This window comes from Aythya fuligula, chromosome 5 (assembly GCF_009819795.1).
Source record: "Aythya fuligula isolate bAytFul2 chromosome 5, bAytFul2.pri, whole genome shotgun sequence".
In the NCBI taxonomy this organism is placed as follows: domain Eukaryota; kingdom Metazoa; phylum Chordata; class Aves; order Anseriformes; family Anatidae; genus Aythya; species Aythya fuligula.
The window spans coordinates 36,829,358-36,854,134 of NC_045563.1; the positions used below are offsets into that span (position 1 = coordinate 36,829,358).

General features: G+C 45.3%; 1 protein-coding gene across 2 annotated transcripts in view; it reads right to left on the reverse strand.

Annotated features, from left to right (window-relative positions):
• GALNT16 (polypeptide N-acetylgalactosaminyltransferase 16) overlaps positions 1-24,777 on the reverse strand; it is a 63,524-nt gene that overhangs the window by 24,198 nt on the left and 14,549 nt on the right. For both annotated transcript variants that reach the window (XM_032189541.1, XM_032189540.1), the window contains exons 2-5: positions 9,291-9,466; positions 6,680-6,778; positions 2,663-2,730; positions 686-751 (exon numbers count right to left, since the gene is read on the reverse strand). In XM_032189541.1, coding sequence (XP_032045432.1) covers positions 686-751; positions 2,663-2,730; positions 6,680-6,778; positions 9,291-9,466 — 409 coding nt within the window. The remainder of the gene's footprint in view (positions 1-685; positions 752-2,662; positions 2,731-6,679; positions 6,779-9,290; positions 9,467-24,777) is intronic.

A 24,777-nucleotide genomic window follows, 5' to 3' on the forward strand; every position in this document is an offset into this window, starting at 1 on the left:
TTCTTACCTGCTTCCTTTTCTCCTTTATTCTAACCCGTGATCAGAGGTGTCGGCCTGGCTCTCAGACATCTCCATACTTTCTCACAGACCATCCCACTACCTGGGATGACTTTCATGAACAGAACAGTGACTCCTATCTCTCATTTCAGACCCTTGCTCCAGGCCTGCTGTGCACTGACAGCTTTAGAAATCAGCCAGAACATTTGAGTCAAACTAGAGAGCAGCCGGGTAAGTCAGTGTTACCATTTATGCATACATGAGATATATAAGAATTTTTTCCTTAATTGTATTTATTTATGATAATATAATTGTTTTTTTTTCCTTTCCCACATCTCCTGAATGGCTTATTATCTTGCTCTCTGAGTTTAAAAGACAGGACTTCCATCTGCACCTATATTCACAAAGATCTTAAAATGTTGTCCTTGCTCTAGCCAGGGCCTCCGGATACCACTTGTCATTACTTAACTATGAAATGAGAGCCTTAGGTTTGATAAGAGAGGTTATCTGTCCAAAGACCTCCAACACTAGGACACCAAACCCTTATACTGGGAAAAAAAAAAAAAAAAAAAAGAAGAAAAAAAAACCAACATGACGGTAAGAAACAACTTACATGCAGCTGGCAGGCAAACAGGGCCATGTGGGAAAGCCCACTAAAACGTTGCACCTACGAAGTTTCCACACTCACCTTCTCGACGGGTGTTTCGTAGACACTTGACCTTCGGGATCTTGGTAAGGAGCTGGCAGTCCTCAGCTTAAGGAAGGCAAAAAAACGTTTGGCACACATGCATGAATTACTTGGCTTCAACAGAGAGCTCCAATTAACTATTCTCCTGCATCGCCATGGGAGGGGAACTTCGGCTTTCACTTAGTATCACATTAAGCAGCCTGATGGCCTTAGTTCTCTTGTCTAAAGGGTACAGAAAAGAAAGCTGCTTGCCTGCTGTCCACCTCAGACAGCTGAGGCTCCAGTGGGCCAGGCCATCGCCCTCCTACACTCAGCACTTCACAGCAACATCAGGGCATATGCTAGCAATGTGGCACTGAGCGATGATGAAAACGAGGGGCTGTAGGGAGCCTGGGCTGTAAATTGCAGAAGTGCCAAGTAAAAGAGAGCCCTGTCATATGAAGTGATCTCATCCATTCTCTTTGCCTTCAGCGGCTCACCTGGGCATTTCCCAACATTTATTCTCAAGGCAGTTTCTGCTTGATTTTATTTAATGTAAGTCACAGGGATCTGACCTGCTTCCTTGGAGACGCTATTAGATTAATAGATGGATGCCTAACTGAGGGCTTTGCTGGCAGCTTGCCTGAATCTTGGGCCATCCCTCATTTCCACTGCCCAGGGAACATGATGGAGAGCAGCAGCTCCCAGGCTCAGCCCATCCATAGCAAAGCACCAGGTCATGCAAGTTTTCAAGGCTGCACGGGCTTTGCAGGATGCCATGGGCTACACTGCCTGAGAACTGCCCTAGCAGAAGTCACAGTAATAGCAATTTCTAATACACTTTTCCCCTGCTTCTGCACGCCCTCATCACTTTCCATGTTTATTCCACACTCCTTTTCATGTCTTACATCCCCCCCTTACCCATTTTCATCCACCCACAGACTCAGCACTCTGGGGAGAATGCAAAAGCCATCATCCAAAGTGCATCTCTTGGCACAGTCCTGCAGGAGCATTTCCACTCTCAAGGACACATGCAATCTGAAATACTGCTCTTGTGTGGGCACTCTGGCAGCTGCTGCACCATCCAAGTAAAGTGGCAGGTGCTTTCAAAGTCTACTGAGATTTTGCTGGACAGCTGCTACAACAGAAAGCATCTCTTCTCTTGGCTAAGTCACCATTTCAAATAAGTACAAGAACCTTTATCTAGTCACTCACTCTCCAGGAGTGGAGCACGTCACTCTGAGTGTAACAAGGTGCCAGCACTGGCAGACTCTTTGTATTTTTGAAGAAACTGAGGTAGATACTAAAGCAAAGAGTCATCAAATAGGTACTAAAGCATCCCTATGGAGGCGCTTCAGTGCAGTAGCTGTATGAGCACAGATATCTGTCTGCCAGAGAGAAAAATAAGAACTGTCACAGGATAGGGTTTTTTGATATATTTTTTTCCACTTAGGAACCTAAATGGGAATTTCTGGCTGAGCCCTGTGCAGTGCTGGTGCCAGAGATCCATCGGCATTGATCTGGAACACTTAGGCCACTGGCATTATATAGGAATTTTCAAGGGGCTGAGTGTGAGACACTTAGGACTGTTTAGAGATGCTCAGAAACACCCAACCCCAACAGCTGGATGCAGCTCAGTCTTTATCCAAATCAGACTCTGAAAGCATCATTCTTAAATCCCCAACCTCAGCATTGCCTCAGCAACTGTGCTGAAGAGCTCACAAAATGGTACACAATGAAACTAGACAGAGATCTCTGGCAATGTGGCCAAAACTGCCAAGCTGACAGAGAGGGAAGACGCACCAGACAAAAAAAGCAGGAAACTCTGGCTTCTGCCATGTACGTGCTTAAAACAAATACAAAGACCACCTCCCTCTTGCTTTTCTCTTGTACACAGACATGATGGAATCTCTGTGAGAGAGGGGGACTAAATAGAGCAAACAAAAATATGGAAAATAGAGGGGAAAAAAAGTGCAAGGGAAATGGGTCCATACTTACGATCTGAGCTGAAGTCATCTACCAAAATGATCTCCTGGATGAGGCTGGGAGGAGTGCGGTTCAGGACGCTGCAGGGATCCAGAGAGGAAAAAGACAGTCTCTGTGAGTTGCCAAAGTAATGGCAATGGTAGGACTGACACAAGCCTGCTGTGCCACGCGTTACAGCAGGAATAACAAACGCCAGTGGAAGAGGTAACCCTGCGCTTGTACCCCTTTTGGTTGTTACTTGTCTTTCATTCAAAACAGCCACGACATTTGCTGAGACACACCTTTCCTTTGGGTGGCTTCCACTGTACTTTGCAATACCACCAGAGATGTAGTGAGTTTGTGTCTGCAGGACACAGACACTTTCGCATATAAGGAAAGGTGATAAGAGGTGATAAGAGCTTCCACCCTCTATAGAGGTTGATATACTCTAGTACCCTGGAGTTACATTTTGTCTCTCTCATTTGTTTAAAATGCTTGAACTAATTTTCTATGACTTTCTTCAAATCCCTCCCTTGTCTTTACAACCACACAGCACACTCCCTCTTTGAGCCTCCTTCAGCAAATGCACAGGCAGGTCCTCACCACCTCCAATAAGACTGCCCACGTGCTGAAAGTCACTTGCACTTAGGCACCCCATGAAGAGGTCAGTTACACAAACTTCAATATTAAAAATCAGAGGTAAACACTGTCCTCATGGTTCTAGCGACCCATCTCATTCCAGTGGGAGTTACTCTTCTGATTTTGAGTGATTTAGGGGAAAGTGTTGGTTAAGTTCTTTGTGTTTTGTTTTGTTTTGTTTTGTTTTGTTTGGCTTTTTTTTTTTTGTTCTATATAGGAAACACAACAAGCATAATCTCATACTCCCAGGAATGGCCCACTAAGTCTGCAGAGAAAGAAGTCACTGTCTTGCTAACTAGCATCAATGATGGCTTTGCATACAGAGCCAAAGCTTCCTTAGTTTTCTGTTGTCTCACACTGCAAAATCCTGACTGCTCTGCTGTTCAGTATCACATCCCACTCTATTTCAGATGTATGCTGCTTCATACATCTCAAGAGTATTTGTATTTTGAGCTTATATGTCCCTGGATGTCTGAGCTTGCATTTTTCAAAGCTGAACTTCATTTGCTGCTCTTGGCTCATACTTCTCTGGATCCTTTAGCATTGCATAGCGGGGTGGGAGGTGGGAGATGTTCCTCTCTGCATTTATGACTGCAGCTTTTCCCAGCACAGCCATTATCTGCATATTTTAAAGACAAGGTTGCCCTGTGCTGAAATACTTGTCCATGCAAACTCAATGCAAAGCATTAGCGATCCAGACTGGCTGCATACTGCAGCGTAACAGCTGTAAAATGGGATTCTAATTCTTCTCCCACTGCCTTGACTACTAATGCTGCTCACATTTTCTCCACAAGTTTCAGGTCTTCCAAGTTAACATAACTGGCAAAAAAGCCAACACTTTGTTTTCCATTCCTCAGTTGTCCACTGATCCCCCAGCAGAGGAAGCATTCTTGAAGAGTTCACAGCTTCCCGCTCAATGCCTAGTTTTGCTCTCAGCTCTGCAATAATTTGCTGTGGATCCTTGGGAAAGGTACTTTATCTTCTTTGCACTTCATCTTGCCTGTTTTTTAACAACCAACACAGTAATCCGACTATTTCCCTTCAGTGAGGTGCCCAGGCTGGCATGACAATCAATTACTCTTGGGAACAAAGTGTATTATGAGGATTCCAAAATCCAAAATCCAAATGACAATTGCCTTTTACAGCAGAAACACAGACTTCTACCCTCATCTCAAAGATACCTTACAACCTTCGTCCTTCCTCACAGCTTTGTTGTTCTTTCAATATCAGTGTCCTGACTCAGTCCTACAACACCAAATCAGCAACTGCCAATAGCTTTTTCCTCTGCTGATCTGTCCATCCCTCATCAGTTCACAAATACTCTTGTTTATTCCATATGTTAGCAGAGAACCATCTCTTTTTTCTTGTGCTCTAAAATTGTCTCTTCTTTCGCCATTAATTAAATTGTCATCATAATGAGTTACAATACCAAAGGTCTAGCATTGCATCAGCATCCTTTACGCATAATTTATACAGGCTGCCTGCACAGGCACTGAACCACTAACAGTTGTTCAAGACCCTTGTCTTAAAGCCTGACCATTCACCTTTGCATTTACAAAGACAAACAGTACCTGCAATACTGACTGAAATCAGAAATAAATAAAAAGAAAGGGCGGTTGATCTTCCCTTCTACAAAAATCATCACTGCAACACACATGATGGTATCACTTAACAACTAATCAGGCAAAGACACCAATTATTCAAAATGGCTTTTGAATGACAGTTATTTCCAAGAAGAACAGGATGCCAAGCAAGTAACTGGTTTGCAAGTGACAGCTACGTCCTGCCAAGGAAAAGATCAAGCAGGCATGCAGCTCTTGATGGACTCGCAGCACCAGCAGGACCAAGGCTGTCAGCAATGACCCATTTGTTTTGGAACATTCACAGGTCCTGGAGGATAGCCCATTTCCCACTTTCTTCCCTACGCACCTTCTTAGTCACTTGCTGAATATTTTTAAGCAGTTTTCTTCCTTTAGGCTGAAAACTAACCAAAGTTCATCTGAAGGGCTCTCCACATGGGACCAGTGAGATTTAGGGCAGCATGGCCTATTCATGCTTGGGCCTGGTCCCTATGGCATCCACTTTTCAAAATCTTTGCTGGGGGCTCCGGGTTGCAGAAGACCACATCTGAGAGACTGGCGAGGCCACTTCTTAAGTGCTATGTCCAATTCTGGGCTTCACAGGACAAGAAAAACAAGGACATGCTGAAGCAGGTCTAGTAAAGAACCAAGTAAGATGATTTAAGGACTGGAGCATCATATGCATGAAGCGAGGCTGAAAGAGCTGGGATTGTTTAGCCTTGAAAACAGAAGGCTCAGAGATGTTGCATTGTCTCTGTCCTTGGAGATATTCAAAACTGACTGGACACAGACGTGAGCAACCTACTCAAGCTGATCCTGCTTGGAGCAAACCTGGCCTGTTAATGCACTGGCAATGCTCATCTGCTCGTTAGTACATATCACCCCCATAGGACATGGATATCAGTTCCTCTCTTTATGGGTTACTGCTGTTCTGAATGTCATCTTCTCTACATTTTAATTATCATAGCATCTGGCTATTTGATTGACTGCCTTGAGATCTTTCTTGAGGATCACACTACTACAGCTTCTGAGCACCTAGCCATTTATTATCTGACCTATGATGTAATCAGCAGAAATCTCCTGCTGTTGCCCTAGCAGCACTGTAGTTCCAAACAAATCTGCTCATTTTCTGAACAGTGGCTCCGCAGAACTAATTTTATGGTTCAAGAGAAAAGGAAATGGTAAGAGGTAAAAAGACAGAATGTGTTAATGCAATATATGCAGACCTCTGGAAACACAGCAGCACCAAGCCGGGCAGACAGAAACCCAGCCTTCTAGCCATAAGGCTGACTTGAACAAGCTTGTTATTTATTCATAAAGCACATTCCTCTAAGCCCACAGGACCTGACAAGAAGTTATGATGATGAATAATGCATTCCTGCTAGTGATACCATGAGTTCAACCTTCTACCTGGACAATTCACTCTCCTTTCAGCCTTCACAATCTGTTCCTGGACCTGCTTGCAGGCTTCAGGGACCATCTATGCAAATGCTTGATAAGTCAGAGGGCAAAGGACATATTTTATGTAAAATTAAAAAAGGAAAAGAGCCTCCCCAGGTTCTGCAGGGGTGATGGGGAGGAGAAGGAGCAGCTGTAGCACTGCTCTGTGGTGCAGATAATTGCATGGTCCCATCTGCTTGGGGATGCTGCCAGGCCCTATGCCACCTATTTACTGGTCAGATTTGGCCACTGCTGATACTCAGAAATCAGGAGCCACTAGTACAAAATAGCAAGCAAACCTTGCTTGCCTAACCACTGCAAATGTCTACACCCACCAGTGGTGGCCTTCCAGGCACGGCGGTTTGGGCCCAGCACCCCGTGCTGAACTCACCTCTTCACCGTACGGAGCAGGGTGGAGCGGGCCTCGTTGTGGAAGGTGATGATGAGGCTGGTAGCTGGCAGGTCTGGATCGTAGCGTACAGAGGTGCACCTGCAACACCAAAGAGCAGAAGTGTGAGCCAAACATCGTCCACCAGCAGCTGCTGGGGCAATGCATCTAGAATATCTATAAGAGAAGAGAATAATATGCTAAAACCAGAACCAGCACAGTGGAGATGCAGCAAGGGAGCTCAGAACACTAGTACTGCAGCTGGCAAGGGAAAATAATTCCTCTTATCTTCTTATCTGACTTTGTAATGTTAGGTATGTATATTCATTCACACACTCAAAATCAAGAACTACCTCAGAATCAGCTTGCACCAGGGCTGCTTATACCCTGTGGACAACAAAGATTCTTGGAGGAGAGCAACTCATGAATATGAACCCTGGATCCAATTCTGGCAGGTACTAGAAATGACAGATTTGGGCTGATCTGCTCCTCCGGAATGCTGCCACCTTAACTTCCAGCCCGTATCAGGCAGCAGTCAGTCTGCACTGATTTCTGGCCTGGCAAAGAACCTGCACCTGAAACTGTGGCCCGGTGTTTTTAACTACTTAAGACCATGCTTAGACGGAATACATCACTAGAAGGAATATAATTCATTTCTTATAGCCACTACTTGTACTCCTACATTTAGTTACTATTTTTTTCATGGCTATTGCAAAATTGTTAACTATTTTTATCACCACCTTCAATCCTACTGGTTTACAACTATTCTAAATTACTACTATTTTTCATTGCAATATTTTATTAAGACGACTACTTCTTACAGCAATTTTCAAACATACAAAAAACCTTTGAAAAGACTAAAGTGAAAAACATGCGATCAGACAGGAGACATACCTCACTTATTACTGTTTCAAAATAAATCCATGGTGTAATGAATGTAAAATGCATTAAGTCATCAGGAAGTGGAAAAACAAAAGAGAGAGGTGTATGTGTTACTTGAGAGAGACTTTCTAAGATCTCAGCATTATTACAGCATCACAGAGGACAAGGATAAAGTTTGTGCTTGAAAGTGGGGTCTACCTTTGCTTTGGATCAGAAAACAGCTACATGCTAGGTTAGAAGCAGATTGTAGGATGTATTGATTTCTCAAACCACATCCAACTTGTATCAGCTGAAAAAAGTCCTCATCCTAAGTTGCCATCACATCAGCCATTCCAATATCGCTACAAGGCAAGGTGCCCAAAAACTCCCCCATCTCCCTGCAGAACAGAGGAACACGGTAATAGGTTTATCTGCCCTGATCATACACTGCTTAGGGACTCCCCATTGCTTAAGGGAATGTTTGCAAAGCTGGGGCCTGAAGCGGCCATACGTTTCCATGGAACAGCATATATGTTTGTCTTCAGGCTGAAGTGCACAGACAGGGCTTTTCACAAAAAGCGTGCTCTGCATGATACCACAGATCATAGATCAAAATAAATAATTCCTCTTTGAAGGAAGCTGTTTTTAGGCCAGAGCATGACAGCAGATTAACAGAAAACAGCAATCCTGCATGGCAGGGAGATCTGTCAGCAAGGGAGGACATGCACCGCTGCCTCTGAGTCACTAGCAAGCCAATCCCTAGCACTAGGTCGGGGAACGGGACCGCAAGACTTTCATCTCACAACCACGATTCCAACCGCTTACATTCACAAAGCACCCTGACGGCTGTCAGTGCTGGCAAACTCACACAGCTCCATTTCTCCTGACATCCCTTTCGCAGTTTCAGTCAAGTTAGATGCCTGGCTTCCCTTCCCCAGAAGCTTTGCAACACTGGGTCCAGGTTCCAGCCCAGACAGACCATCATTTCAGGCACGGTTACTCTGCTTCTATTTTTTCTTCTTTGAAGCAGGCTCTTTTGCACTATCCTATCCCTATCAAACCTATCATCTTCAAGGTACAACGTTATCTTTCTGTACTGAAGAAGGTACAAAATAATTACCTGGGCACTATTAGTAACTTAAGGATGAGTTTAATCAGCAGAATAAATTCACCCCCAGTGAAACAAGGACAGAACAACCAGCACTTTGCAAGCCATGAAATATTCACTGTATGAAGATGAAAATCGTGTTATTTTCATCCCCACCTCAGCACTTTTCATCCAAAATGTAACACTCTGGCTGAAAAGAACACACGAAATGAGTTCAGACAGCCAGGGCACACAGCAGGTGAGAAAAAACAGAGTAAAGCAATGTTACAACAGCTGTGTACCTTGCAGCCAGGACAGAGGCTCACTGAGAAGCCAAGAGTGTAGAGGCAGTTATACAAAAAAAACAGCTGCCAGTTGAGCAATTTAAGCTGCAATGGAGGGGCTATGCTGAAACCCAAAAACTGAAATAACAGGATAGTGCTCAGACCTAGGAGAAGATGTACTAGAAAAGCAACAAGCTGGGCTGGGACTGAATGTGCACTGAGACCTTTGCAGATTAACCATGAAACAAAGTGAAGTAACAAACAGACCTTGGTGAAGAAAAGCTAAAGGCATCCTTTGTTAACACTGCAGAACAACACAGTGTGGCACTGGACTGCCCACAGCAAGCAGCAGCCATGGTGTGGAGCAAGGGCTGCACAGTACCTGTAGTGCCTGGTGTCCCGTATGGGCCGGTCGCTGCTGAGTTTGTCGCTCTCTAGCTGATTAAAAGCATGCTGGCGGTAGGGGTCTTCTCCAGCCTTCAGCAGCTTTGAGGACAAATAAGCCTTTTCATCAAACCCCCTCCGGCTGTTCTTCTCTCCTTGGGGAGCCCTTGTCATCTGGAGCAGAGATAAGCATCAGAGCGTCAGGGAGAGCAGCTGATCCATGTTTAGACACATGTAACACGTTTGGATGCAAACACTACGGGAGGCTGTTTGCCACATATCCGCAAGTAGCTCAGGTATGGCAGGAAGCAAGACAGGCAAGAGCTTGGAAGGGTAAGCAGGAAACCCTCACAGATGTAATGTTATAATTGCCTTCCCTGAGGAAAATTGCAGGCCTCGCTATCCTCACCAACTCAGCTTCAGCTGAAATCTGCTTTCCCGATAGTGCAGACAGAGCCAAATTCTCTGCAGCACTTGTTACACAGAACGTGCAAGACTGCAGGCATTTGGAAACCCTTCCAGACAGCACGGGCTTGAGAACAACCTCCAGCCAGTATGGCTGAAACACAGTACTTTGAGGAAAATTTTCAGCCTTTCATCATTCACTACTGCTTATGAACACAGATGGAGTTGATTTAACAGGTTTCCCCCTAAGCCTTGCTTAACTTTGTTCAGTCTCATGGAAGGCCATGATAAAGCTGGAAACTGCGTATGACCATCCCCAGTCCCACACAGAAGCTAAAACAACAGGGCTATCCCTCTCCACTCCCTAAATGCTTCTTAATTTCCTTTCCCTGATCACGGAGTCAACACAATGCCAACACTCGAAGACCATCTCATAGGGTCACTGTCTCTGCAAAGGGCTCCTCTGCAGTGTGGACAACCCTAAGAGACCTGAATGGTTGAGCAAGATGATGGCAAATGAAATGCAGTGTACGCAAGTGCAAGGTAACACACATTAGAAGAAACAAATTAAACTACTCACACACACTGATGGACCGCAAACTAAATGTGACCACATGCATTACGGATCTGAGCATCCCCATGGACAGCTCAATGAAACCTCAGCACTTAGTGTGCAGAGGTGGAAAATAGGACAAAAAGTAGAATCACAGAGTATCCTGTGTTGGAAGGGATCCACAATGATCACTGAGTCCAACTCCTGGGTCCCCAAAGGACCACACAAAAAATCGGACCATGTGTCTGAGAGCACTGTCCAAATGCTTTTGAGAGCAAACGTCTGGACTTAGAACAGGACGGAGAAAACAAACTGTCATGAATGCTGTCATACAAAATCAGGGACAGCTCAGCAGTCATGGCCAGAGCACAGTTTTTGTCAACGCAGTCTCTGGAAATACATTTTTGGAGGATGAAGAGAAACTAAAGGTTATAATTATTCAGTTTGGAGAAAAGATGAATGAAATGACGGAGAGGAAAAAGGAAGACCCATCAAGTTATGACTACTATAGCCAAGTCAGCCTGATGCTCAGATCTCCCTTTCTGACCATACAAGAAAGGAAAAAACGTCTTGGCATAGGAAATAAAGCTACACTATTTTCAATACCCAGAAACTTTCTCAAACACAGCATGCTCAAGCTGCTGCACATGGATTTACCCAGCTCAGGTTCAGGCACACTTTGGCACGCACTCTGCCTCTCTTCCACCCTGCAGGCACCTCAGCGGGGATGCCAGCCCCTGCCTCCCCTGCTTCTTAGACTTTCCCTGAGGTTGTATTGTCAGAACAAGGAAAAAACAGTTACTTTGGTTTCTTTAAAAGCTGAAATGATTTCCTCCTCTAATTTATATCTGAAGTTATGTCAATCAGAGCTTCCTTTCTTTCTCACCCTAGAAAACAACGCTGTTGTGTAGCAAAACCCCAGCAAATCCTGCGCCTTTAAATATTTTCCAGTCACTCACTCACCCTTTGCTACTTATCTCTGTCTCCCCAAGCCCTGGAAAAGCGACAGCTGGGTTTGGTTTATATTGCCCCGAACACTGTGCAAGGCGCTGGAAGCAGCAGCAAGCCTGCGGGAGCCATCCTGTCAGGGCACTGCGACGGCAGCGGGACAGGGCCTGACCCCATCCCTCCACCCCGAACAGGGGCCCCGGGGCAGCCTCAGCCCCAGGAACTTTCCTTGGGGACCAGACAAGGCCTGGGACGTGGGCCCAGCTCTGTGGGGTCTGTGGCCAGGCCGGGCTGTGAGGAGCTGGAGTCCTGCTGCGGCCTCACTGGGGCTGGTGGCCCTGGGGCTGACGTGGGCCATACATAAAGAGCACTAGGAATTCATTATCAGTTAAGAACACATCTCATTTTTAACTCAGCTGGTATCTCTTCATGCTCTCTATAAACGTGGAAGAAGGAGGATTCAGGGGATGATAGCTCGGACAGCCTAGCTTCAGGAAAATGCTGCAAGGAGTAATCAAATGGCCGATGTGTGCGCACCGGGAAGGGAAGAGGGTAATAAATAGCAGCCAGCTGAGATATGACAGGACCACATCATGTCAGACCAAGATAATTTGCTCCTGTGATGGAGTAATCAGTCTTACGGGTGTGGAAAAGCAGTAGATGTGACACATCACGACTTTGGTAAGGCTCTTGATACAGGCTTATAAAATATCATTAGTAAGCTAGAGAAATAATAGCCTAGACTAAAACTAGAGGAGAATGGGTTGAAACCAACTAAAAAGCTGCTGTCAGAGCAGGATTACCAACCGTTCATTGACAGAGCAGAGGGGCTATTGCAAGGGCAGGTTTTAGGGGTGCTGGATCCAGGGCTATTAACGGCTTGGATCTTGAGACTAACAATTTTTATCAAAGCCCAAGGAAATCCAGCAAAAGGTGTCAGAGACATTGGGGAGCCGGATTAGAATTCAAAATTATCTCAATGCATGTAGAAAAGTACCTGAAAACAATACCTGTAATTCAATAAAGGCACTCAAACCCCTAGAGTTCAGCAGGACTGAACTAATACAAAAAAACTGAGGAAACACCATGGTAGCAGTTCCTCAGAAAAGCCATAGACATTACAACTCATTGCAAACAACACAAAAGCAAAGCCTAATAAACAGAGGAGAGCAAACACCATTCTCAGTGGTGTCCACACAGCTACATAAAAGCCCAGCAAAGTGAATATAAAGCTTATTTTTAAAGGACTGACTTGACTTGCTTTATCAGATTCCTTCCCTAGAACACAGCTGTTTGACTACAGGACATTCATCACTGTTAATTCAAAACATACTTACCAGGAACAGCACTGATTCTCCATGAAACAGTACTCAGTTCCCCCACAAACTCCTCTGAGGTGGGCAGACTGACAGCAACCCCCTCCTTCCTCTCCCTTTGCATTAACACCTCTCACGAGAGGAGAAAGTCAAATTAAGCATGTATGGGCTTTGGGCACATTAAAGGCACAGTGTGTACAGCTGAGTTCACAGGTAAGGTTTTTACCAAATCACCAGGATAGCTCGTTGCCATAACCTATATGGCTAGACACTTCTTGAGGCTGGAACTACAACTGGGAGTTACAGGAGCAGAAGAGACCAGTTCCTTTTGATTGATGTGCTATGACAGACCCCAAAAAATTGCTACGTGAAAGCAGAAAAAGATTAATAGGCACTGGAAATTTGAGTGTCTAGACTAGGGATTAGCAAAGTAGTTTGCACAAACTGAGGTTTGACCCAAACGTTACTGTGACTTCCAACACAATTCACACACTAAAATTTTAGGAAATACTGTAAGCCTTTTAATCTCATTTTACCATTTCTCTTTTGCACATATGCTCCTCCCTTTAGTGACAGGATGGACTGAGCTACTCTTCTGGATGTTGAAAGCACATCATTATGTGTGTTTTGACATGGTTTGAGGGACAAGCAACTATTTAAGTAGAAAAATTAATGCCATAAGCAGGGGATTAAGGGAAAGGAATTAATGCCATGCACATCCGTGAAAATGTGAGGGCCTCATTTCTCAACTAGGACAGTGCTATAGCTCTAGGCCAGATCGCTTGCAAGACTGTAATATACAGCACCATTCACCTCTGTCCATCATCTGCCACCAGGCCCAGACACACCAATTCCAACACTGAGAAAACAGACACTAAAACCAGAGCAGTTTGGGAACTTAGAGTCCCAAGATGTTTTTTTTTGGCTTGGCCAAACTCAAAAAGAAAAAGCGTATTCCAGGGGCCAGAAGGAATCACTGTTCAACGGGGGTAAGGTATGCAAAACTCTCAGATGTAAGTATAATTAATAATTTGTAGTTGAGGTTAGATTCACACCAATTTTATGACAGGATGCATACTTTGCAGCTCTTGCATATCTTTCTGGGGTTAGGTAGCTTAGAGAAGAGAAAAGTCCAGGGAGTCCTTGTAGCAGCCTTCCAGTATTTAATGGGACCCTATAGGAAAGATGGGGAGAGACTCTACCAGGGAGTGTAGAGATTGGAAAAGGGGTGATGGCTTTAGACTAAGAGAGGGTAGGTTTAGATTAGATATTAGGAGGGAATTCTTCACTCAGAGGGTGGTGAGGCACTGCAACAGGATGCCCAGAGAGACTGTAAGGCCAGGCTGGAGGGGGCTTTGAGCAACCTGGTGCGGTGGGAGGTGTCTCTGCCCACGGCAGGGTAGTTGGAACTGGGTGATCTTTAAGGTGATTTATCCCACTGCCCCCACATACCTCCACCGCAGTGATCCCACATCTGCCTGTGCCTCTCTCCCTCTAACCCCAGCTGCTGGGCACAACAGTGCTTGGGGATGCTAGGGAGACACGTGCTGCTCTGCAGCCCCTACAGCAACACGGTGCTGGGCTCCGAATGGCACAGCATACAGACAGGGCAGGACTGGGAGCTGCAGCAGCTCCCAGTAAATTCCCAGGAGAATCCTACTTGCTGGGGAGCACGGTACTGTCAGTCAGTGGGCTGAATATGCGAGCTCGAATGCCTTTTGCCAATGGCAATTGTTTTAGAGGGGGTATCACGTTCTCAGAGGGGGTTTAGGAATCCCAGCGTGCACTCAGCTCTTATTCCTCGTGGAATAACCCATAAACTGCTCTGTTAAATTGCACAAAATACTTTAAGAGAAGAGGCTGTGCCTGACAGCAATAGGCCCTATTTTATTCATGCTTTAACTGTGTAAAGCTTTTTAAATGTGGTTTGGGAACCGTGCTCTTACAGAACTTCTGCTATGAAATGTTAATAAAAGTTACCACAATTAAATAGAACCATCCCTTGTTCTTTGAGGAGTACAGGCGCTGACAGAGGACTCTGAAATTAATTTTGACATTTAGTTTGTATATTGCACAAACCAGAGTAACACAATGGAGGTAGTAAAGCAACTTGAATTGATCAGCTCCCACACCAGCAATCAATCACAAGAGATTTTCTACTGGCATCGGCTCCGTGCTATCGTGAGGCCTGCTGCCAGTTCCAAATGGGGACGGAGAGAGCAGTGGTGGGTCCCCAGCAGAGGCTATGAGCTGTTGACAAGGAAAGCGTCCTCAAGCATCTGGCCTGAAAAGGTAGAAACCCTGCATGATGCAAGAAAGGCGAAGCAACTATTTTCCTGTGTTTGGTTTCCACAGCAACCTTCTCCCCACACCCATCACTTTTTGGACACCACTCTCAGAGCTTCCTCCAAGAGACACAGAAGATGGCACGGTGTTTTCCATGGTGTTGCCTACAGCCTGGATGCAGCAAACATCACGTCCTCCTGTGGTGTGTGTCACAAGCCGCTGGACCTTGGGGGTTGGTGGCATAAAAGATTTAGAAATGGGACGATGCCAACTTACAGGTCACAACAGTGGGTTGATGGACAAGGCTTGGCCACTGCCTTTCAAACAGATTTGCCATGGTTTGCCAAGCTGGTCTTTTAGACAGTTTGGGGGAAGAAAGTAGGCAACACAGGAGAGGGAAATCTGTGCAAGGGAAATTTAACAAAGGAGTGGGGGGAGATGAAAATAAAGACAATTATGTTACTACATGCATTTTCCCTGATGTATATTCATTGTTGAATGGTAACCTGAGAAGATGGAACTTATTCTACAACCTCACACGACAAGTGCCTGATACTGTCAGTTATTGTGCTCTACAGCTGGCCAAGACAGATTTTTCCCTACATTTAATAGGAGGTAACCTTTTAAGTATGCCCATCTTTGATCCAGCTATATAATCCCTGAGCAGACCTTGAAGCAGTTAGCAAGGGCTGCACCCCACCGAGCTTTCTGGCCCAGCTAACCACAGGCAAAAAGAAATTGCCAATAACTGGAGGGAGGGGACATGATGCTCTGGGGCATCCTTCTCAATTTTTGTTTTTAGGAGTGTTATATAAAGCAACAGTGGAAGCCAAAAGAGCTTCAAAGATAGATGCCTGAAGGCACTACCTTATAAGCAACTTTGAGGAAATAAAGCTGCTCAGAAGCATGGAAATCCAGACCCCAGATGAGGTGATGCAGTTGCCAATGCCTATTTCTTCCCTGAGTTTGAAGTCTAACGCACACAGATGTCCATTATACAAACTTGAAAATCTGTGACAATTTTTGCTTTTATTATATTTATGATATTTTTATACATTGAATTTATATAAACACCCGCATGTCCGGACACATCTGGCTTTGTGCTCATTTGATCTTCTTCTCACTTCCTGGGGTAGAAAGATTTTTTCCCCCATTTGGCAAATTTTGCTGTAACACAAAGGACACCATTTTTGGTGACAGAAAGCCTTTATGCTTCTATATTTCTCTTTAGGAGAAAGCCAATGCGAAGAAAACCCTGAAAAATGGAGTGAGGGGAAAGTCTTCAAAATTACTGAGCACCAGCATGAAAGAGGAGAGAGAGGTCTGTGAGTTTTTCTTCCCTGAAACAGCACTTGTTTTCCAAACACACCTATTTCTATCCATAAATATCCATGACAACATCTAGTGTCAGGGAGAAGACATATGCCAGCACACTCTTTCAATACCTAAGAGACTAGGCAGTTGATACTGGCGCCCCTACCAGAACAACAGCATAGTCAGAAAGAGATCCCAAAGGGTAGCTGGAGACACAGTGCCTCTGGGAATGAAGGTTTTGAACAAAGAAGTGATGGTCACATGAATATGAAGCTGTCTGCTTTCAGACATCTGTTTAGTATCACATAGAAAACCTCCTTAGCAAAATCCATCTTGGCTACTCACTGTATATAGGAGCACTGCTCTGCTAAATGCTATACACATGCAGTTTGTAAAAGTGGGTTTTGAGGTCTCTCAGTCAGGCACTATAGGCTGCTACATTTGTTCTTGCAGCAAAATATCCCTGTCTTTGTAGACACTTAAATACACTAAGAGTGACCCAGGTTTCCAAGTAATTTTGAGTTAATAAAACAAAGAAGAAAAAGGAACAGTTTTATTTGTCTTCTAAGTGTTAGATATAGTCACTACCTGAGCCCAGATTTATAGCACCTCATTCAACATCAAGACACAGATAATGCCCTCTTGATTACCTGGTAGTACCCATGAGGCCAATAAGACAGTGCAAATGGCGGTGGGATAGATCTTCATTAAATATATCCATCACTAATTATTTCCCTGTGCCCACTCCCCCACCTCTGCTGTCCGCACAGATGCAACATGTGCATGTGCCTCCTGAGCTGATGCACTCATCCATTCCCCTTGAACTCAAGTGACCTACATTCAGCCTTTTCCTCCCAGTGAATCACAACTGTCCAGAGTGACAGATGCAGCCACAGATATTTCCGTAGAGGAGAAAGCAGCTTCAGGCCTGCTAAGCTGAGGACGGCGAGGCAGCATTGTGCTATTCCCAAGCCAGCAGAAAGGAGAAGTGACATGGAGAACGGGAGGCTGAGAATAGGCAGCTGAAATTTCTAAGGAAAAATAACCTCTCCTGATGAAGTCAAGATTTCTTTTTGTTTTGTTTTGTTTTTTGTTTTAACCTGCTGAATGCCTCAGGTCAAGAGAGGAAACGAAGCTACACTAATCCCCAGCTTTCCATAAAGAAAACACAGCACAGAATATGGACAAAACTCAAGAATATAGCCTACATTTCCATACTATTTGTCAAGAAAGCTGTGTGAAGAAGCTTCCCCAACAGTGAAACTAAAGATTTAGCTATTAAAAAAAAAAAAATAAAAGGAGAAAGGCTCCAATGGTCAAGAAAATAACAGTGCAGCTTCCCTGAAACATCTTAGTCTGAACTCCTGCAGCTGCTGCCTGCTTCTTGCTAATGTAGGCAGTTGCAAACTAGTTACTTAAGAGATAAGCAGAGGTCAGTGAGCACTGAGGAGCTGGCACAGTTCACTGAAAGCATTAAAATATTTAATTATATTAAGCTCGAGGCTCATTTTCTTTGCCTTCAAGATCACCCTGCAAGGGCTTTTTGCTAAGACTAGAAAAGGGGAGTTGAAATACCTCTTTAATCATTCATCCTCAAGAGTCACAGCTTTAAAATGGGAATTAGAAGATTACGAATAAAATGGCATAGTTCTGCTATAGCCAACATTCACATTCCTCAGAAACGCACAGGAAGACCAGGGGACAGCTGGATCTTCCCAACAGGGACAAACCCAGCCCGTCAGCACCCGTCTGCTCAATAAGAAACTGCATGGAACTCATCTTCCCAGGAAATACCATCTGGGTAGGACAGTGGGGATGGTGCATATGCATCCATGAATTATTACAAGCATTAGTCCTGCACGAGGCAGCTTGCTCAGATGTGTTCACCACCATGCATTCAGCTCTGTGGCTCACAACAGAGTCTTCTGATAATGCAGAAACTCATTCCCTGTCAGTGAAGATTTGAGTGGATCAGGCCATTGGCATTTTGTTTAGAAGCCAAATGAAATCCAATTTAATTGATTAATTTTTCAGTTACTGCATTACTCCAATTCCAGGGCTCAGCAATCAATTTGAACTGACAAGACCCTCAGAACCATGCTCGGCTCCTGCTTGGGTCTCCATTTGCACAGGCATTAAATTCACCTCCCCAATAGCAAATTTAATCAAGGATAGTGCATACCAATGAAAAATCATGCAACGGGCTCATATATGCCTGTCAAATATGAAAAAAAAACTGTGTTACACTATGCAGGCCTCTGTCATTCTAGGTTTCCATCACATTATTAATAGCAGCATCCTCAACAGCCCTTCTGCTCTCCTTTTTAATCACTGTCAACCAGGGAAGAGTTGGGCATATATGCAAGAGCTGAACCACTGACCCAGGCACCAACAAAAACGCACACACCTGAGCCTCAAAATATTAAGGGCAGGTCATGGGCACAACCACTGCTCATGGAAACCCAGAGCTCCCCATGCACGGAGCCCTGCAGCCCCTCACGCAGCCACTCGTCTCATCCTGCAGATGCAAACTGCGGCAAAACAAACTCAGTGACTGCAATGTGACCAGTGAGGATCTTTAAAATCCATTACCGCACCAGTCCCCATACAATACAAACAGCACTAATCCTGTAATGTTTGAATGTTTGTGGTCAGCAAAAGCACAGCTATGCAGAAAGCTTGGCCTACAGCTGGTTTTTGGCTTGGCTAAATCTTAGGCCTGATCAGACAGATTTTGAGAACTGCTATTTTTGAGTTCATTTATTAAAAGACACTTCAACATTTTACTCCAGTGGGGAGTTTTTGCCCAAATGACATTTCCAGAAAGCTTGCAGGAGCCCCACCATCACACGCCACTTCCCTCACAGTGCCACAGCTGCAGTGCCGACAGCCTCGCACACCTTAGCCCAGTGGCAGCAGTTTCCAATCCACAAGCAAGTTTTTAAACAAAAAGCTCATGCATTTGTCATAAGAAAAATGTACGTGGCTGTTTCCCACACCTGGAGCTGAGACCATAAACTTTTGCTTCCCAGAGGAGTGTTGTGAGAATATAACCAATGTGGTCAAGAAACGTGGCTTCTCTTCTCCTTAAGTTCCATCAGGTGCTTTTTTTAAAATTTTTTGTTTATTTTTAATTTTTAGTTCTTATTCCAAATCATGGTAGCTGCGAGTAGGATCAAGTGAGCTCATGTCTTTGGGCAGTGCAACAGTCTAGCTTCCTCCCATTGCCTTGGAGTACCAGGCAGGCACATTTTTCACCATTCATATTTATTTCACTAAATTGATGCATAGCTCCAAAAAGCCACCAGTGCTGTGATGGTCAAAGAATCTTGCCTGGGCCTCCAGCAGCCTTCCTAAATACGAAGGGAAAAGAAAAACTATATACATATAATCCAACCATTCACTCCATCAAAATCACAGGGGTACTCATGAGGATGAGCTCTGCTTCCTCCTCTCCAAAGTTACTCAGAGAGCAGCACGAAGCACAAACGCTTTGTTCATATTCAGAAGAACACAATGTAAAAGCTAAGGGTGTTGTAAATTACCACTGAAATCCTGACCGGTGGCAAAATTCCCAGTCACATCAGCAGGACAGTATCTCAGCCAGAACAGGAAATATAAACAGAAACACACACACTCTACTAATCAAAGCCCCAATTTTCTGCTATGTTTGCCCTAGAAATGGGTTATGTTTAGAAAACGTTCTAATTAGTATGTTGTTACATAGCCTTCGTTACAGAAAAGACAAGTAATATATAAATTTCTAGCTGGAGGTTGTGGTGGTGAGCTAAAGGTTAAATGCAATACAGCTTGTTAGAGACATAGAGTCTCTAACAACTCATTTTCTCCCAAATAGAAAAAGATGTAGAGACATTTTTCACAGTTCTGGCTCACTCTTGTTGGGTTTTAGCTTTTCTGGCTCCAGAAGGTAGCGTGGAGATGAACAAATATGAACAAAGGAAACTTGCTGACAGGTTTGTTCAAAGTAGATTCAAAAAAAATAAATTATAAAGCAAACAGCAGAGCTGTGGTTGCAAGCATGGGGACACACAGCACTAAAGATACCGCATTAAAAACAAAAACAAAAACCATCCACCAAAAACTTGAAAGAACTGTTAAAGAGGGAACAAGATTTGGAAGATCTACTCTTAAACGAGAAAAGAGAAGTGTGAAAGAAGAATTGGCTTATAACTCTCATTACAGTCTGCAAGAAGCATTTCTTACCATAACTGGTTGGGTGCAAAAGGCATGCTGAGTAACAAGCCTGAACGTGGCAGGACGATGGACCGACAGCACCAACCCATCTCCTGACCCACACACCCCAGCTCACACAGCCTGCCTACCACCGCTGGAGATGGCCTGAAGAGCAACACGCCAAACAGAGAGCAAAAAGCCTTAGCAGAGCAGCACCTCCTACTGAATGAAGTGGGTTTAGTGATTCAAGTGAGATGTGAAATCTGATTTTTGGTTAGCACACAAGGCAGCTGCCACTGAGATCTCTGCAGACGCGGCGTGTGAGCCACACATAGCAGCTCTCATGCCACCAAGTGACACGCTTCTCAGGATTTGGCCAGCTGCTGGGACGTCATTTTTCAGTTTTTCTCCCCAATTAGCAGAGGCTTAAGCAACAGGAGCTGCTCTGTATTTCTGAAGTCAGAGATGAGAGATGTGCTGAACTTCTACAGGAGCCCATCCTTCAGGATTTATCTACCGTACACGACGGGCACTTCACTGTCTGTCAGTATCTACAATACTTCATAGAGATCTCTCCCAAAACCAGTATCAGAAGGGACATTTGAAGCTGTAGAGTCAAGCACTCAGCACAAAGGGCAATCCTGAGTGACAAGTCTCAGCACAACGTTAGTTCTGCCACACATGTCCCGTGTAAGCATTCAGTGGTATGACTGCACGTAATGGCGTGCCACCGTGTGCCCTGCCTGACACGTGAGAGTTCAGTAACCACAATCTCTTCCCCTGCCTCCCCGCAGTCACACACAAGGTAGGCCAGAAACGAGCAGCATGCCAGAAGCATCCAGAGCACGTCCCCAGCGGTATCTCACACTTAATAGCTTCTACTAATTTGAAGGCAGAGATGTTGTTCAGGAGGAATCAGCCTGCAGCTCGGTCCCTGAGGAGCGGGAGCTGCAACAAGCAGAGAATTCACTGCACGACAAGAGGCCGCTCCCTTCCACACACACACTGTGCCATACTCCTTTCAGCATCATCCCCCAGGGAGGGCTGGGGGGAAACGAGACCTCTTTTCCTCGGCAGTGTTTTGAAGGTGTACCAATGCTGGGCTAGCGCCTCCTCTTCAAAAACAGGCTGTCTCAGGGTGGATTTTCCTCTCTCCTCACATCAGCCTCCACACAGTGTGGCTCCCATGCACCTCCACAATTGCCCTGGTAGAAGTTACTTCTCATTCCCTCCTGCCCTATTGCCTGGTCCTGCTGTACTTTTTGGAGTTCCTTGTGGAAGGGAAGAGCTACCACCATACCCCATGCATTAGGGGTGCTTTGGAAGAACTTGCTCCATCTCAGCCGGAGAAGCAAAGCTCTCTGCTGTTGGCACCTCCTCTGCTATGTCACTGATTTTAAAGAGACAAATGGTGCCGATAACAGAGTGAAAACAGAAAGCAAAGAATGAAAACAAAGCAAAACCCAGAACCACACCATGCCAGAGGAGAAGCCGAGCTCCTGTTGCCTCCTCCCAGGCCTTGATGCCAGGCCTGCCAGTGAACTGAGTGCAAATTGTATCTATGCCTTCCCCAAAAACCTTATGAGAGGCTAAGGTGTTCTTAAACTCAAAACATGGGATATTCCAATACCCATCCCATGATCACCCGTTTCTGCTCAGCTGTACCAATGCTGTGAGGTGCATTTGTCCCCTCATCCCCCACAGTCTGGCTGGGCAACAGACTGGCAGTGACAGACTGTACCAGCAGCCTGCAGCCGCCCCTAGCCTGCCTCAGGTGGGGCCCGCAGTAACTCTCACGTTTGGGAAGACCCCAAGGTATCATAAGCCTGCTGCTGTTTTCCCTCACAGCTTCATTTCTGCCTCTGATTGCGTATGCACGCACCAGGGCACAGGCTATAAAGTCTGAGCCTGCAATTGATACAGAGATCTGCCTGCTTTTCAGATGTTTGTTACCATAGCAATACCACAGTAATTTTTAGTTTGTTTTGTTGCCTTTGTGTGTGTTATTTTTTTAAAGCTAGGTTCTCACCCACTGCAAACAGAGGCAGTTCCCATGTGTGAGAAGGGAATTAGCACTCGGTGAGCTGCAGACCCGGCAGGGCCTGCTGGCTGGCTCAGCTCCTGCCTCAGGCCCCACCGCGGCTGCAGGGCTCTGCCTGCTTCTTTGACCCAAGCCACAGCTGATGCCTGTGCCCAGCACGGTGCCACTCATCAGACTGCTTTGGGCATCCACTTGCAGCTTCTTCCCAAACAGCTTGGCCAAAAGCAGCTTACAAAACCAGCACGAGTAAAGTAGACTTCTTCATTGCTAGCACCTACTTCAAGGCTCTGGTAACGACCTACAGGAGCCTAAACAGAGAATTGCCATATCAACATACATGGGTTACCAGTGTGGTTTTCAACGTGTCATTTGTGGGCTGCTCCAAAGGACCCACAAAAATGAAACAAGCCAACTGCCAGAAATTGGCTCCCTGCCCTCCCCCAAGTATAACCAACTGCGGTCATGTTCAGACCTAAGGTCTTAAAACTTAAGACACCCAAAGCAGAACCCCTCCAGAAAGAGAAAGAAAAGCATCCTTTTGCAAAAAGACCCAAACTCTTGGTACGTTCAGGCAATTCTGGAAAGCCGATCCTTTATAACAGTGTCCCAAGTTAAGCAGAGCAGAAGACCTGAGGAGCACATTCTTCATTAGAAACTAGCAGATCAATTCCTTGTAATCTGCATTCATCACAAAAAGGCACAATTTTTCAACACCTGTCCCCCTGCTTTGCTAGAACCTCACACTACTCACTTCTGTGTGCTGGTTTGCAGAGGATAACTGCCTGGTACTCGGACGGTAAATGAACAGTCAGCCCTTAAACACAAGCAATAAAGGTTCGTACTGTGATGCTAGAGGCTGGGGCTTGATACAGATCTGTCAGTCACACAGAGCAACAGAATGAATAAGTTCATTAAAGGAAAGTAGAAAGGCATCTTTCCCATTGATCTTTAATCACAGATTAGTGAACAAATCACATTTCTCTTTGCAGAAAAGTCAGTCGTGTTCCTTACTAAAAGCGTATTTGTAGCGTGTGATGGAGTGCTCCAGAAATGGCTGCCTCGGAGAGACAACTGACACGAACCATGTACCTTGGCGAGGGTAACGCAACAGCAATTTATCTCTCTGCATTAACCGGTGTTACACAGTTCAAATCCTACTGTGTAAGGGCTGAGACACGATAGGATTTATTTTCTCTTGACACCTATCTCAAAGAGGCTCATTAACTGGGGAACACTGAAACATCTAACAATCGTGTGGCTTAAGGTACTGCCTCTTCACTTAGCCCTCACAAGCAAGCGTGCGTTCATTGCGGTCTTAATCTGCAGAGCTGAAAGTGCTTCACCGGTGGAGCCTCTGCTCAGAGGCAGGCTGCTGGTGGAGGCACCCCCCTGCCCCAGTGGGGTGAGGACCAGAGGGCCGGGCAGGTTGTGAGGGGAATAGGTCCTGAGCAACTGTAAGCTGCAAAGGTCAGGAGTAAAACCCTGTAGTTCCAACTCCTGGTCCCTCCAGCTCAACCATGAGAGTGCTTTTCCATCTCAGTTTCCCCTGGCCTATGAAGATAGCAGCAAGAGAGCCACTCGGTAACACTGCAGCATGCCAAATAGTTCAGGGATTTGCCAATACTGATCCAATCTCAGATTTGCCTGTAGGCTTTTATCAAGCAGTACAAAAGCTTAAGTACACTTCATATGCATAAGATGACATAGAGGGATGCAGGGCTGAATCCTGAAAATTTGGCCTGCCTTGTGACTTCTGGATATGGATGAGGAAAAAAGTCATGGCAGATTGCGTTACCAAAGCAGCCCTTTAGGAGATACCTGATATAGAAAACTGCCTCTGAGCAGCAACCCAAATAGGGAATCCACACTTGGATGTGCTACCACCTCAGACATCACCTCTAATTAAAGAGGGCTCTACCTGCTGCAAGTCAATGGTGCCCTGGTGAATTCATCAGCAATGCCACCCCATCCTCACACAGGAGGGGACTGTAACTTGCCTGTTTCCAGTTCTTGGACGTCCCCAAGTCCCATCTGGGTTGTCTCAGACAGGAGAAACCCAAGAGAAGTAAAGGCAGCTTGTTCCCAGGAGCCAACTGGCACCAGCCCTTTCTGACAGAGGGCTCCAGGGCTTGTAAAGTAAAAGGTGCCCACGATGGACCTCTGCTCAGTGAGGACAAAAATACCCCAGCAAACCTCCCATAGCAGCCAAACCAATCTGGTTTAGTCTGTTATTAGATAGGTAAGATAGCTCCTGTGGTAGATACCAAGAGGCATCCCTCTGACCTCCTGTGGTTCTGCTCAAGAGGTCCAACAGCTTGTCACTTCATTGGTACCACTCCACAGAGCAGCAAAGTCTCTCTGAACCACTACTGGAAATAAAACAGGAAAATACTTATTTTCAAATAAAATGAAAATCCTCAGCACTGAA